Below are 14,783 nucleotides of genomic sequence, written 5' to 3' on the forward strand. Positions count from 1 at the left end.
CAACTTCTATTAATTAGTGCATTGCCTCAAAAATATTAATACAGTTTTAAGTTGCATGCGAGACATATAAGTAATTGTTACCTTTAATGTAGGTACATTGTTGTCAGCAGTTTCCATATGATTCATGTAATTATACCTGTTTGAATTGCTTTGACATAAAAAGTAGAGGAAAAAAAGAAAATAAATTTCTATGAGGAAATTGTGCATAGCTGGAAAAAGTTTGCCGACTTCAGGAAGTTTATTCTTGGCCAAATTTGTGCATTTGGGAGGAAATTTTAATAAAATAAAAGAATTTTTTTTTGTTGAAAATATACTTATCTTCTTGGGAAAGGAACAATTTTTTTCAGACCTGGAATTCAGATGTACCAAATCAAAATAATTGGGAAGCTAAGCCAGAAACTAAACATTAATTATGAGAAAGTTCTGAAGGAAAAAAGACAATTCTGATTGAATAAAAAAAGTGATATCAGGAATATAAATTAAGAAGATTTAGAAAAAAAAAATAATGCTATCTTCATACACTAGTTTATTCAATTGAAACCCTGTAATTGTATTAGTTTGAATATATCCTGTCTTCTGAAGATAGTTGAAATATATGCCAGGTTTCTTCAAGTGTGGTATGTTCAGAGAGTAATAAATTTCTTTTAGCAAGTTGACATACAGTGCATATTTTGCTACCTCTGTTTTGCTATCTTCAGTAGACAGCATGAATTTTCAAAAGATAGTAATAATTTAATATTCCTCTTTTCAAATACTAAGTACTCTATTTATTGCATTTAACTAAACAAGCAAATCTTCAGAAGATAGCATATACATTTGTAAGACGGAACGGTTGTTGCGTTTAATAATGGTCATAGTTCAGAGATAGTAATTCCTTACACCAACATTAAAATCAACACGAATGCCAGTTACATCAAATCAAAACCACTCTATTACGATGTGATTTTCAATTGATGTAACTGGTGTTCATGTAGAAGTGGCCTTAAATAAGAAATTAGAGTCTCATGATTCGATAAAACAAGACGCGATTGAGGACAATGTTGTGAAAAGTCAATTTTCAGACTTTTGCATCATGATAAAGAATTTTTAATCAGCTTCAAATGTAAATACGTGTCATCAAAATGTAACATGGCACCAAATTATATATGAAAAAGCAATGGCTTTTTAATCAATAAGGATTTGAACATGTGGTAAACCAGCTCATAACTCAAAAACAACTTCGATTTGATGCCATGGTCCTCAGTTTGCTTGAACATATCATATATTTTGCCGCTTCATATTACATTTGTAGGTGTAGCAGAGAGGAGTTGGTTATACCTGAATGGTCACCCTGTGCTATGTGATAGGAAGATAGAGGTGGCCGCGCTTGTGTCAGCCATCAACCCCAGTATTACCGCTACTATGGACAGTGTAGAACTAGCATCACTTCAACAGGTAAATATATCATTATCAATACCAGTCAGAATTAATAGGTAAATTTTCACGTGAAAATTTTCTGGACACATGACACCCATGGGCGCAGACATATTAGCATTATGGAATGTAACCCCGAGCACAGCGGGTGTTCTTCCAATGTATTTGAATAGGAAGAATTCCTTCTTTGATGCAAAATAAGTTACTTGTCGCAAGTTAATAATATTATGGTAAGAGTTTCCGTAGATAAATATTTTTTTCCGTAGATAGATATTTTTGAAATTGCATTTTGATGATATTGTAAAGAAATTAAGATAACATAATATTTAATAAATTTGCAATGCACAAATTTCTATCAAAATTGCGGTCAAAAATACTATTCCAATTCAAAATTACTAAGACTTGAATAGCGAGGTCACCGCCGGGGTCAGAGATCAGGCTCGAGGTTACACTCACATTGATACGCATTGGTCACGTGTCCAGAAAATTTTCCCGTGAAAATTTACCTATTAATCTTGACTGAATACCAGCAAAAGTATCACGTAAGGAAAAGGTGAAAGGATATCAGGAAAATCTTGTGTCAAAACTTTAGTTCAGCGCAAGTTTGGTAGTGATTTAAGTGTGTATTTTGTTGTAGTATCTAGTCGTGGTTAATCGTGCAGAGTGAACACACGCATATGAGCGGTTTGCTGGAACAAGGCGCAACCGTGAAAAGGCATCCACGACGTCACTTCTGAACTTGCGGTGAACCATAATAAAGTTAGTGAGTGCGTACTTCGGGGATATTTCTAGTTGTTCAATGCTTATACGGATGGTACCACTGGCCCTGTGAAGGGTGGATCTATTTTGAATACTATTACTTATCTCATATTTTTGGGCAAAGTTTTAATGGACTCATAATATAGAGAAACGTTTTGTATTCCACTTAACTTGACTTATTTGGTTGTTTATTTGTTTGTTAGTTCGTTCATTCATTCATTCATTCATTCACTTATTCATGTATTTATTAATGTATCTGTTTGTTTGCTCACTCTTCAGTTGTTGTTTGTTTAGCTTTATTATCATTCTATCAATCCTAAATTATGTACTGGAGTTGATGGGTGCCAACCTTTTGCAAATGTTATTTGTCAAATTGACAGGGTGTCGTCTCTCTCAAATGAATAATAGGATGTAATGGTTTTATGTTACTGTGGAGCATTTGTAGGTATTCATCATTCTCAACAAACACTGATGTATTTTGTTTGTGAGAAGGCCATCTTGAATAAAACAAAGCAATAGCAGTGCATAGTTGACATTTAAAATTGTACCTAGACCTGATGCTGTATTTGTCAGTGTTTGGATCCCATTCATTGTATTCAAAACAGTTGGCATATTTCTCAGTAAATGCTCTATTTGATGACCCTTTGCAAACTTTTCATACATTTAACAGTTTCAACAAATTTATGCTATGAGTTTAGTACGCGACACATTCAAAGTCATTATATGAGTGATATAAAATTGGATCTATTGAGCCCATATTTATTGGTCGAGCTATGAGTTTAAAAATATTGGACGAGACGAAGTCGAGTCCAATATTTTAAAACTCATAGCGAGACCAATAAATATTGGGCGTAAAGAATCCAATTTTATCATTATTATGTTTTGGATCCAATATTTTCACACACTTGGATTCATCAAAACCTAATAATGTATAGACTTGGGCTGAAGAACTGTGCCTATACACATTGCAATGTTTTAGTTTTTAATTTTATGCAATCAAAATATATTTTGGGCGTTATTGTCAAATATGGTGAGGCAATCAAAGTGTCTGTTATTCATTAGTAAGGGCATATCAAATTGGGTCACTCTGTAACCTTTCATGCAGAGGAATTGAGTGTAGGTGATTGCACAAGCTGAAAAATGAAATTTTGTATAGAAATATGCAATTTAATTCAAGGACAAACATACTTTGCATTTGGGTCAGTTGTTCTTGAGATGTAGTATTGTTTTTAACAAATGGTAGATGGAGAAAACAGTTTTTTGAAAGGGTGTTTAAATAAAAATGTATGTTTGATTGTAAACACAAAGTTACACAAATTTGCTAAAAAAGTCACATAAAATTGACTCAAAGCAGCAAATGAAAAACATGTTCTGAAACTTTAAAAATATTTTATTTCAAAATGTGACAAAAATGTTAAATGTTGAGTCATGGATTAGGCAAATGTTACAGTCTATCCAAAATAAATATTTAGAATGCATTAATATTTTTGCAAACATTAAAAAAATCTTTTGCCAACAGTCAACACTAGACTGTCAATATTGTGCAACGTGAAGTGGACACTTACTTAGTTACATCTGAGTTGGTAATAAAATGTTTTGTTTTTGAAGACTTGTTATTGTTGTTAGTCAATCTATTTTGAGTCAAGTTGAACCAACGAATATTTGTCAACGTCAAATAGATGTATACCGTAATATATTTTTACCAGATATTTGATGTCAAATGTAACCTTGTCAGCAAACATTTGTTAGAAGATATTATGGATTGAATCACAAATACTTGTTACATGACTATTTGATGTCAAATATATGGATGGAGTATGAATCAACCCTTACACAAAGAATAAATCTTAGATTTGCTGGGTCATTTTATTAGGAACAATACAGAACTTAATACTTGGCACTTCATTAAAGGGTCACTCCATATCAAATCAAGGAGGCGCCCCACCTGACCCCCTCAGATTTGCTTTATATTTTAGTCATATGTTGTACCTGTAAAAATATTAAAAACCTGCAAATTTGAGGTCTGTAGCTCTTACGGATTTTCTGTGGCAGCCATTTAAAGTTGGAGTAGGGGGTCTAAATTTGGACCCAAAAGTTGCCCTTTAAATAAATTTCATCTTTGGGCGTTTGTGCCTTCTTTATAAAAAGAAAGAGAGGTCTGAAACTTTGCATACAGACTAACTGCATGCCCAATTTAAAAAAAAAAAAAAATAAAAAAATTCTGTAATTGCGCGTTGTGTCACGGGGTCATTAAATATGCAAGAAAAAATGTAATGTTTTGTAAACTGGCAAGTTTAGCCCCCTAAATTCACATTTTTGTCAGATTAATTATTTTTGTTGTCACCGATGCTATATATAGGATAAATACAATGCATACCCAAAAATTGGGGTCACAACTCATTTACATTTAGAACAGCGCTCTCACAAAGATGAAATTTATTGCAAATTCAACATTTTCGGGGGGCCCAAAGTCGATGTGGTCCACCTTCAAAGTTTATAAAACATCACTTTTATATAACTACAAGTCTTAAATTACAACTTTGCTAAGTCCCAGTAATTGTATAGGTTGACTTCATATAAAATGACAAGCCCAAAGTTAACCATTTTCTTATGATTGCATGTAGTGCAAAAAAGGGTGCAAATGTGCGAATTCGGAAGGTTGAAAGTCAAATTGATCCCAATATTGAAAATAAAATGGAAATAAAAGTAAATAGGGCCAATAACTATGCATCTAGTCATTTATTTTCAATATTGTAGCCATTTTGACTTTTAAACCTTCCGAATTCGGCACATTTGCAGTACATGCAATCATAAGAAAACGGTCAACTTTAGGCTTGTCGTTTTATATGAAGTCAATCTATAAAATTAATGGGATTGAGCAAAGTTGCAATTTAAGACTAGTAGTCATATAAAAGTGATGTTTTATAAATTTTGAAGGTTGACCACATCGACTTTGGGCCCCATGAAAATGTTGAATTTGCAATAAATTTCATCTTCGTGAGGGCGCTGTTCGAAATGTAATGAGTTGTGACCCCAATTTTTTGGGTATGCATTGTATTTATCCTATATATAGCATCGGTGACAACAAAAAATAATTAATCTGACAAAAAATGTGAATTTAGGGGGGGCTATAAAACTTGCCAGCTTACAAAACATCTTCGTGAGGGCGCTGCACTCCAACTTTAAATGGCTACCATAGAAAATCTGTATATATTGAAAACGAAATGGAAATACAAGTAAATAGGGCCAATAACTACTCATCTAATCATTTATTTTTAATATTGTGGCCAATTTGACTTTCAAGCCTTCTTCGATTCGGCACATTTGCACTACATGCAATCATAAGAAAATGGTCAACTTTGGGCTTGTCATTTTATATGAAGTCAACCTATACAATTACTGGGACTTAGCAAAGTTGTAATTTAAGACTAGTAGTTATATAAAAGTGATGTTTTATAAATTTTGAAGGTGGACCACATCGACTTTGGGCCCCTGAAAATGTTGAATTTGCAATAAATTTCATCTTCGTGAGGCGCTGTTCGAAATGTAAATGAGTTGTGACCCCAATTTTTTGGGTATGCATTGTATTTATCCTATATATAGCATCAAAAAAAAAAAAAAATAATTAATCTGACAAAAATGTGAATTTAGGGGGCTAAACTTGCCAGTTTACAAAACATTACATTTTTTCTTGCATATTTAATGACCCCGTGACACAACGCGCAATTACAGAATTTTTTCCTTTTTTATTTTTTGACAAATTGGCAGTGTTCGAATTTAGGAAAAATAAATGGTTGTCCCACGGACAACCAGATTACAATTTCTGGTTGTCCGTCTAAGTTTTTGGTTGTCCGTAGGCCTACAAATGTGACTTTTGGCTAGATTTATGGTTGTCCGGCGGACAACCGAATCAGTATTTTTGGTTGTCCGGCGACTTTTTTAGTTGTCCCGGGCAACCGGACAACCAAAATTTCGAACGCTGCAAATTGGGCATGCAGTTAGTGTGTATGCAAAGTTTCAGACCTCTCTTTCTTTTTATAAAGAAGGCACAGACTCCCAAAGATGAAATTTATTTAAGGGGTAACTTTTGGGTCCAAATTTAGACCTCCCTACTCCAACTTTAAATGCCTGCCACAGAAAATCTGTAAGAGCTACAGACCTCAAATTTGCAGGTTTTTAATATTTTTACAGGTACAACATATGACTAAAATATAAAGCAAATCTGAGGGGGTCAGGTGGGGCGCCTCCTTGATTTGATATGGAGTGACCCTAAAGTCAGATTGAAATGCATAAAGGGAGCTTTATGCAAATCAGTTATGATCCAAAGGTGGAGAAGCATGAAATTGACATTGAAAAGTAAATGTGGCTAGAATTTGTAAGTGAATCAAGTTAACAAGTTTCAGTCCACATGGGGATGAAGCACACCTCCAGTGCAGATTTGTAGTTTTAATGATCTTGGTTTTTTTCCCAACACAGCTTACAAAATATTTCCAAAGTTCTGCTTGCTTCTTTGCTTCACAGGCTGCTGATAGTTGGTAGGCATAAAGCAAGCCCTATTGGCAGGCTGTGTGTCTATTTTTGTACTGGACTGAATCGTGGGGAATATTTTGGCAAGGCACACTCACTGGCAGTGTGTGTGTGGGGGGGGGGGACTTTCAACATTTCATGATCCAAGAGCAATATTATTGGTGTAATGAATTGACACAATCACACATTTTCACAGGTTAAAGCTGTGTGCAATATTTTATTAACAAACATGTAATAACATACTAGTGTTATGATAATAGACCTGTTCAGAAGGTCGTAGAATTCTCGAAGATCGGCATGCTCGAGTATTATGATTCTTAAGTCAATCCCCAAGTGTGTGTCCACATGACTCGATGGAAGCCTGGAATCCTCAAGTTTTGCGATGCCTGATGTCATCATCTTTGGAATTCACAACCCGAAGCTTACCCTGGGTTTTCTAGCATTGAACCACATTAAATATAAATAAACCAAGCTCAGGACTCGAGAATGACAAAATGTATCATCCACACGGCAGTAGCATTCGTGCATCACTCAAGCATCACTTTGGGATAATCATGAAATCTCCTAAATTTCTTGGGGATAAATTTGGGGTAAACTTAACCCCATGAGAACTACCTGCCAATTGGTCAAAAAGAAGTTTTCATTATCAATTGGACCAATCAGCAACATTGTTAGAATAATTTCGCCACGCAAAAAAATTAGGGTGAATTATTTGCAAAGCTCCATTCTGATTGGTGATTAAAGTGAAGATATCATGTAATTGACCAATCAGAGGCAATGTTACATCGGCAGGTAGTGCTCAGGGGGTTAAGGATTGGAATCCTTGAAAGAGTTCACACGGCATATTTCCCCAAATTTTTTTTTTCAAGAACCGTGTTGCTAAAAGCAAAATGCTCTCCATGTGGACATGCCTAATGTGATCATCATGTGAGAGGTTATTGGCTAGCTGTGTACTGAAAACCACACATTATGAAGTTCCTGGTTTGCGAGTGTATCATATGACACAATTCTTAGAGTGATAGGTCATCAATTCTGTGAAAATCAGGAAATGTTCTTTCATAGAAATAGTTTATCATCTTATTTGTTAGTAGTGCTGTAATCGATAAGCTTTCTGGGTATCGATATGTCGGGAGGCAAACATCCGACATGTCGATACTATTATCGATACTCACGCAGTTTGAAACACGGATTTGAGTTTACCAATTTTATTATCAGTAAGTTCCAGAAACAAGTTAACAACAAGTGTATTGAAGCCTAACAGCTAAAACTACATGGATCATGCATCAAACAAACGAAAGTGGTATTGCAAATCCGCAATTTTACATGACTTTGGCAATGTGTGCCATGTCGTTTGTGTATCGATACTGACATTGAGTGTTTCGACATGTCGGAAGTCTATGTTTTTTCCGACTATCGATACTTACGACAATCGATTACAGCACTATTTGTTAGTGAGGCCCAGGGGAAAAAATAAGTTGCCAAGCTGGAATGCATACATGTATATGTTTTACCCCCTTGCCCATCTTTGCCAGAATTGATTTGCGGATTCTTTACTCAAATTCTAGTCCTACAAATTATCGAAAAAAGTATGCAATGTGGGATTCTATCAACCCTAACCGCCCTCGATACTACAAAATACTGTACAGGCTGTGTGCCTCCCCTTCAGGGGATGGGGGCGGGCAGGCACCCCCGACCAACACATAGGGCACCTCTGACAATTAAACCCCACCCGATGCAGTATATTAGCGTCGTTACGCATTCTACGCAAAGCATTATGCTTAGTTACGCATTCTGCAATACTCGCTATCACTTACGCTTTGGCTACGCGTAGTCGCTCCACCTTGAGGTAAACAACTTGAAATATTTGGGCAAAAATGTGATATTTTCTCTTTAAATCGCACTATTTTGTGGTAATAGAATATAAATAAAGCGCGCAGCATTATCCTTTTATACGTTATAAACAGTTATATGCAAATAATGTGTCCTCGGCAGTAAAAACGTTTGAATAATGGGTTCGGCTGCGCCTCACCCATTATTTACGTTTTTACTGCCAAGGACACATTATTTGCATGTAAAGGATAATGCATTACCCTTTATTTCTTAATTACAAAATGGATGTATATTTTTACTTGGAAGAATGTATGTGTTTTTGAAGTGGTCTGCTCACAAAAAGTCAAAATGCGATCACTTTATGATTTGCAATATAGCTTTTTTTATCTGGAACTGAGATACAAATATTTGACATGATTCTGCCCCTGAAGTAAAAGGCAGTATTTGCTATCTATTTACAGAGCAGATGCTGAATGTCAGAATATTTTTGCTTTTCACAGTCAGAATGTCAATGACCCAGCAGATATTGCCCCACTACATATTGTAATGGACACAATTTATTTTGTGTGGAATGGAAATGAACACAGGTGTGGATCATGACTTTATTGACATATCTCATGTTTTGTGAAATAATGAGTGAAATGTCCCCTAGCATTAATATCCATCCAGGTGTATGTGAAATGCAGGAAATTGACTGAGTGAAAATATTGATGCTGTGTTATTTGAAATTGCAGTGGAGCAGAGAAGATATAGCGTACACTTCCCATAATGCATTTCTTCCATGTTCTGATTTTGCTATTCAATGCAACATGTTGATAATGACAAAAAATACTTCAATTGCAAAATCTGGATGAGCTCTGTAAATTGAATTTTTTTTTTACTATTGACCCATGTTATCACTGAATAACAAATCAGATGAAATGAATTGTGGGATGTGTATGGTATCTTCTCTGACAGTGGAGTACTCTAAACATGGAAATCTTTGTGGAACATTAATTTGACGATTTACACGCTCGAAGCAAAAATAAAAATGTGTGTAAAGGTAGATGTAAGAAAATTAAAAATCATCAATTTAAAAAACAAGCTAGTTCAAAATTGAAAACATTTGTGAGGTTAAAATACCATCAAATTATTTCTATAGCATACATTCATGTCAATTTAGATGCGCAAAAATAAAATTGTTGTCAAATGATGATAAAGATGAAAATTCTGCATCATTTAATGATATCAAGTGTACTGCTCTAGTGATACCATATTGAACAGAAATGTGCATAGTCATGCAGTCAATACCTGCTGATAGCTTGCAATAACACTGCATAGAAATGACCTATATTCTCACCATTCCACACAAAAGTGGAGCATCATCTCCACACACCTTCATGGTTCAGTAAGTTCAGTATAAATGTTTATGTAGGTCACTGACCTGTGTTCTGGGGGTTGAGAATGGGAAAGAAAAAATATATGTACATGGGTAATAATATAACACATTCATTGCTAAATGTTTGTAAATCATAAAGATGGAAAAACACTTTATTTTGTGGCAACATTCTTTTGGCATTTTAAGCCCACTCTTTATTGGCATATTTCAAAGTGTCACACCACTATGGCATACATAGAACCTAATCACACCAGCAAATTTCACAAAGTAGATTTTGCACACCAAAACCTTTTACAATCTTTGCAAAATATAAATGCTAGCAAAATTAATTAGTTGTTCAGTATAACCGAGTTCAATAACCTTTAAATTTTGCGCTGCTTCATGTACAGAGGTACTTATAGCGTGCCATATCCATGCCAGGGTAGTAAATGTCATGTATGCCATCAAGTATTATGAATGATAGTTACGCTGAATTGTATAATGGATCTAATGATGTCATTTCAAAGTGGAAATTTTCAAGATACATTTATTTTCACTCTTCGAATTTGTGCGGAATTTAAAAAAATGTGTGAAACTGTCAATTTAGAATGTAGGTCGGTGTAGAAAACTTGACATTAGCAAATATTTATCAAATTGATTGAAATTAATGCAGAACAAATATTAATTGAGTGAAAATGATCAATTTTACAATTATGATTGATAATTGCCATTGAATTGCATGATAGATGCTCTGACCGATGTAGTAAACAGTGGCTGTAGTGAGAAACTAATTAATCATATTTGCAATGTCATTTCTAAATTTTGAGCAGGTTATTGTATGTAAGATTACTTTAAAAAAAAGAATTTGTTTAAAAATATTATTAATATTTATTACTTTTAATTACAATACAAGAAGGGGAAATTACATAAGAAAGATTGAAAATATTTTTCTGGGACAGAAAACATGAAGGAAAAAAGCCACCCATTTTTGTCAAAATCCTTAAAATGAAAGAACAAATGAAGACTGTAGTGGAAGCTTAAGTATTTATTACATGCTGCTTGAAATAATTGCCTTTGCACAGTGACAACAGTGATCGATTTAAAGTTCAAGAAATTCCATCCATAACCAAAATTTAGGATTATTTTTTTAAAAGAAATACTGTGAGTAAAAGGAGGAAATAGAATAAAAGCAGTGGTGGTGCTACAGGGGGGGGGGGCATGGGGGAAATGCCCCCTAGACAGAAGCTCTGCCCCCCCCCCATTTCCCCCCAGAAAAATGGAAGAGGGTTGCTAAAATTAGGTGAAAATGCCCCCCCCAGTCGGAGGCTCTCACACCTTTTGCCCCCTCCCCAGAAAAAAAAATTCTGGTGCCGCCACTGAATAAGAGTATTATTTTATCCTCTGACATGCATCTTTTGTCTCAAGAACATACAAAAATTACTTGGCATTCAGCTTCATTGTTCTATGTGAAAAATACTTGGTATCTACAGCTCAGTTAGGCGGAGCGGAGGCTAAACCAAAAAGCGACTGAGGCTAAACCAAAACAAGAGCGTTATTCTCTTTAAAAAAATCTGAAATTGGTAAATGGTGGCATTAAGAAGTGGTTATCTATGCGTGAAATGCACACCGGGAATTTTCCCTAAACACTGGGAAATAGTGTGAAGAAATGTATCTGATTACCCTAGTCAGCTGTGCCCTTCTCACCTTGCTCTAGACTGGACATGTGAGGGATACAAAATCACATCTTTGATTAAGGGTGAGGATTTTGTTTGTTTGTTTCATTTTTTCTTAGAACTAACGCACACATGCAACAAGAACAAGATCTGCTGTTGCCTATCATTTTTGCATCAATTTTGATTTAATACGCACCTTTGAATTTTTAAAGTACACAGTTTTATTATTGTAAAAAAATTCTAAATCTTGCTATAAATGTGACTCTCGCCACAACTGAGCCCGGATGTCGCCAGTGCCACTATTGAGATATGCTCCATCGAACTTAACAATAAACAATAGGAAAGAAAGGATTTATTGACTGTTTTATTGATTTTTCACTACTTAAATGTCAAGTACTATAGACATGATATACATCATTTTAAAGCTAATTTCAAGCAGAATATTTTGGTTGAATATCTCAAAAATGATGATTGGCGACATCCGGGCTCAGTTGTGGCGAGGAGTCACAAATGTGGTTTTGTAGGCCTAATAGTAATACGCACCTTGATTTTGTAAAGTACACAATTTTATTATTGTAAAAAAATTCTAAATCTTCAATATATTATGAAGTGAACACAAATTATAATTTTGCCTCTTTTTGATTCAAAATTAGAAGTTTTTGGTGGTTTACCCCATTAAAAAAATCTACCACAAATGATTGAAATACGGTACTTGGTTCTACTAGGTCCAAATCCGTGAAAAAAGACTGGGAAAAAAACCCAAATGTCCACGCACACATTTGGAGCCAAAATACGTGATTTGTCCCACAATTAATGCAATTGCATGTAGCAGCCCTAGTTTCCAATTTTTTTCACTTTCCAATCAGGTCCAAGGAGGCAATTTTTGGAAAATAATCTTTCATCTAAGAACATTTTCTTCAATCCTATTTTGACATCCAACGACTACGGTATATGTAGAAAATATTACAATACTAAAGAATAATACATGCTGCATCTTCATTAATTGTAACTGCTCAATTAGAAAGTAGGAAGTGTGAAAAATAGCATATTAGATTCCAAAATTAGAATCTCATTTGTTAAAAAACACAATTAAATGAAAAGTTGATACGGTTGTTAAATTTTAGGTCATGCATAATTATGGTGAAATAGAGATTTTGAAATGTCACATGAATTAGTTTCCATAAATTAAGTTAATGTAAATGGTTTTCATCAAATTCACTAAAAGATGCGCATTTTGAAAATTCCTGTGCCCCTCCCCCTTATAAAAAATTCTTACAAAATATATATCCAAAACCATTAAAAGTAAAAAAGATCTCAGTAAAGTGACCTAAAATTACTTACTTGTTGTTGACTATGTATGCATTATGAATCACACTCACATGCGAGTGCTGCACAGATGTTGTATTTTCATTTTTTTTCATTATTTATTTTTAAACATACAACTAAGCTGATGTGAATGTAATAGCAGTTGAGTCAGCTCATCTATGGTAAACACATCTGTGGTTCTATTATGACATGTCAGCCTTAGGGTTTAATACACCCTGTACACACAGACACCCCTACACAATTTATTTTAATATACAATATTTTTGTTAGTAATTTTCTTTACTTTTTGAAAATGTATCTGTACCACAATGGGTGTGATTATTCGTGACATCTCGAGTGATCACTGATATTTATGGCAGAGTCGCATTGTTTGGTACCGTCCTGTTATTTAATGTGTTTTATCAATTTTATTAGCATTGCCCAAATGCAGGAGATTTGTGACGACAACTTTACCGAGCATACTTTTGATATTTATGGTTTAACAGTTTTATTCAAATATTGTTTTTTTTTGCACAGGAACTGCTATGGTTACTCTATGATCTGGGCCACTTGAAAAAGTAGGTATTAATTGTCAAGGTTGCATGAAAAGAGTATGTATACATGTGGGGGTGCGTTTGTAAAGTGTGTGAAACGGGGATACATTTCCGTCCCATCCCGATAAACTGGGGATACACCTGCAAATGGGGAAATCCCTGATTTTCTTGTTATGCAAATGGGGCTATATGACCCCCCTAGAGGGCGCTGAATGCATTAATTAGTTAGACATATAGGGGGTGAGATCCCCTATTGCATCTAGTACAGAATCAGACGAATACACATATCTGATATTATATCACTCATACATAAATTCTAGACAGTTCATTGGTTGAGTGCCATTTATCATTTTTACCATCAGCCTCTCCGTGTGATAGTTTTTACCATCCTAGTGCTGCGCCGTACTGCGCCTGTGCCAGGCAGTGCGCTGACTTTTAGACTCGCCGATTTAGTTACGGGGTGGACACCAAAATGTGAATTATGTCACGGCAAAACATGGTGTTATGTTGATGAAAATATGTATTCCCTATCTTAAATAGTATTTTTAAGTATAATAGAATTTATGTATGAGTGATATAAAACAAATATTAACTGTCTAAAATATGTATTCCCTATCTTAAATAGTATTTTTAAGTAATAGAATTTATGTATGAGTGATATAAAACAAATATTAACTGTCTTAAATTTGTGTAATGGTCGAAATACGATCACTCGGTGAAAGATGTATAATCCATCTTTCACCTTGTGATTATATTTCGACCATCACACTCATAGACAGTTAATATTTGTATACTATCTAACTGGGGATACACACATGATTTTCTCCAGCAAAGTGGGGACATATTCACACATGGCATACCAACTTAGCAGTGTCGCGGTTGGATAGTCCCAGACAGATGCTATACACAGATGTCCCCGATATATACCTTTTACAAGTAGGGTGTGGGGGTGTGTGTGGTCCCCCCACACTGTGGGGGGACTTTGTATGCTCTTAAACCCATAAAACGGGGATATCTGATGACCAGGAACAGTTTCGGTTGTAAAGACTTCTCCCCCTGCACCCCTATGGCTAAAAGTGCATTAAGATTTGTGCGTTTTCATGCACAAATGTCCCCATTTGACACATAAATGTCCCCAATTGACACACAAATGTCCCCAATTGGTGGGTTTTTGGCTAGAATTGTGTGTCCTCTTTTGGTTGTTTTAGGCAAGTGTCCTCAATTGAAACAATGTTCAAGAGAGGGTTTGTGTGTTTTGATTTACTGAACTTGGTACAATATGTTCACACATGTTTGCTTGTACATTGTAAATGCTTGCACACCCACATGCTGTTTCAACTGCTCTAGCTGTCCACCTGTTATTGT

At 34.9% G+C, this 14,783-nt stretch overlaps 1 protein-coding gene across 1 annotated transcript in view; it reads left to right on the top strand.

Moving 5' to 3' along the window:
- The window catches only part of LOC140152889 (menin-like), a 52,274-nt gene that overhangs the window by 22,727 nt on the left and 14,764 nt on the right, over positions 1-14,783 (top strand). Inside the window, 2 exon segments of the mRNA XM_072175417.1 lie at positions 1,292-1,434; positions 13,402-13,442. Coding sequence (XP_072031518.1) covers positions 1,292-1,434; positions 13,402-13,442 — 184 coding nt within the window.

Source organism: Amphiura filiformis, chromosome 5 (genome assembly GCF_039555335.1).
Source record: "Amphiura filiformis chromosome 5, Afil_fr2py, whole genome shotgun sequence".
Taxonomy (NCBI): Eukaryota; Metazoa; Echinodermata; class Ophiuroidea; order Amphilepidida; family Amphiuridae; genus Amphiura; species Amphiura filiformis.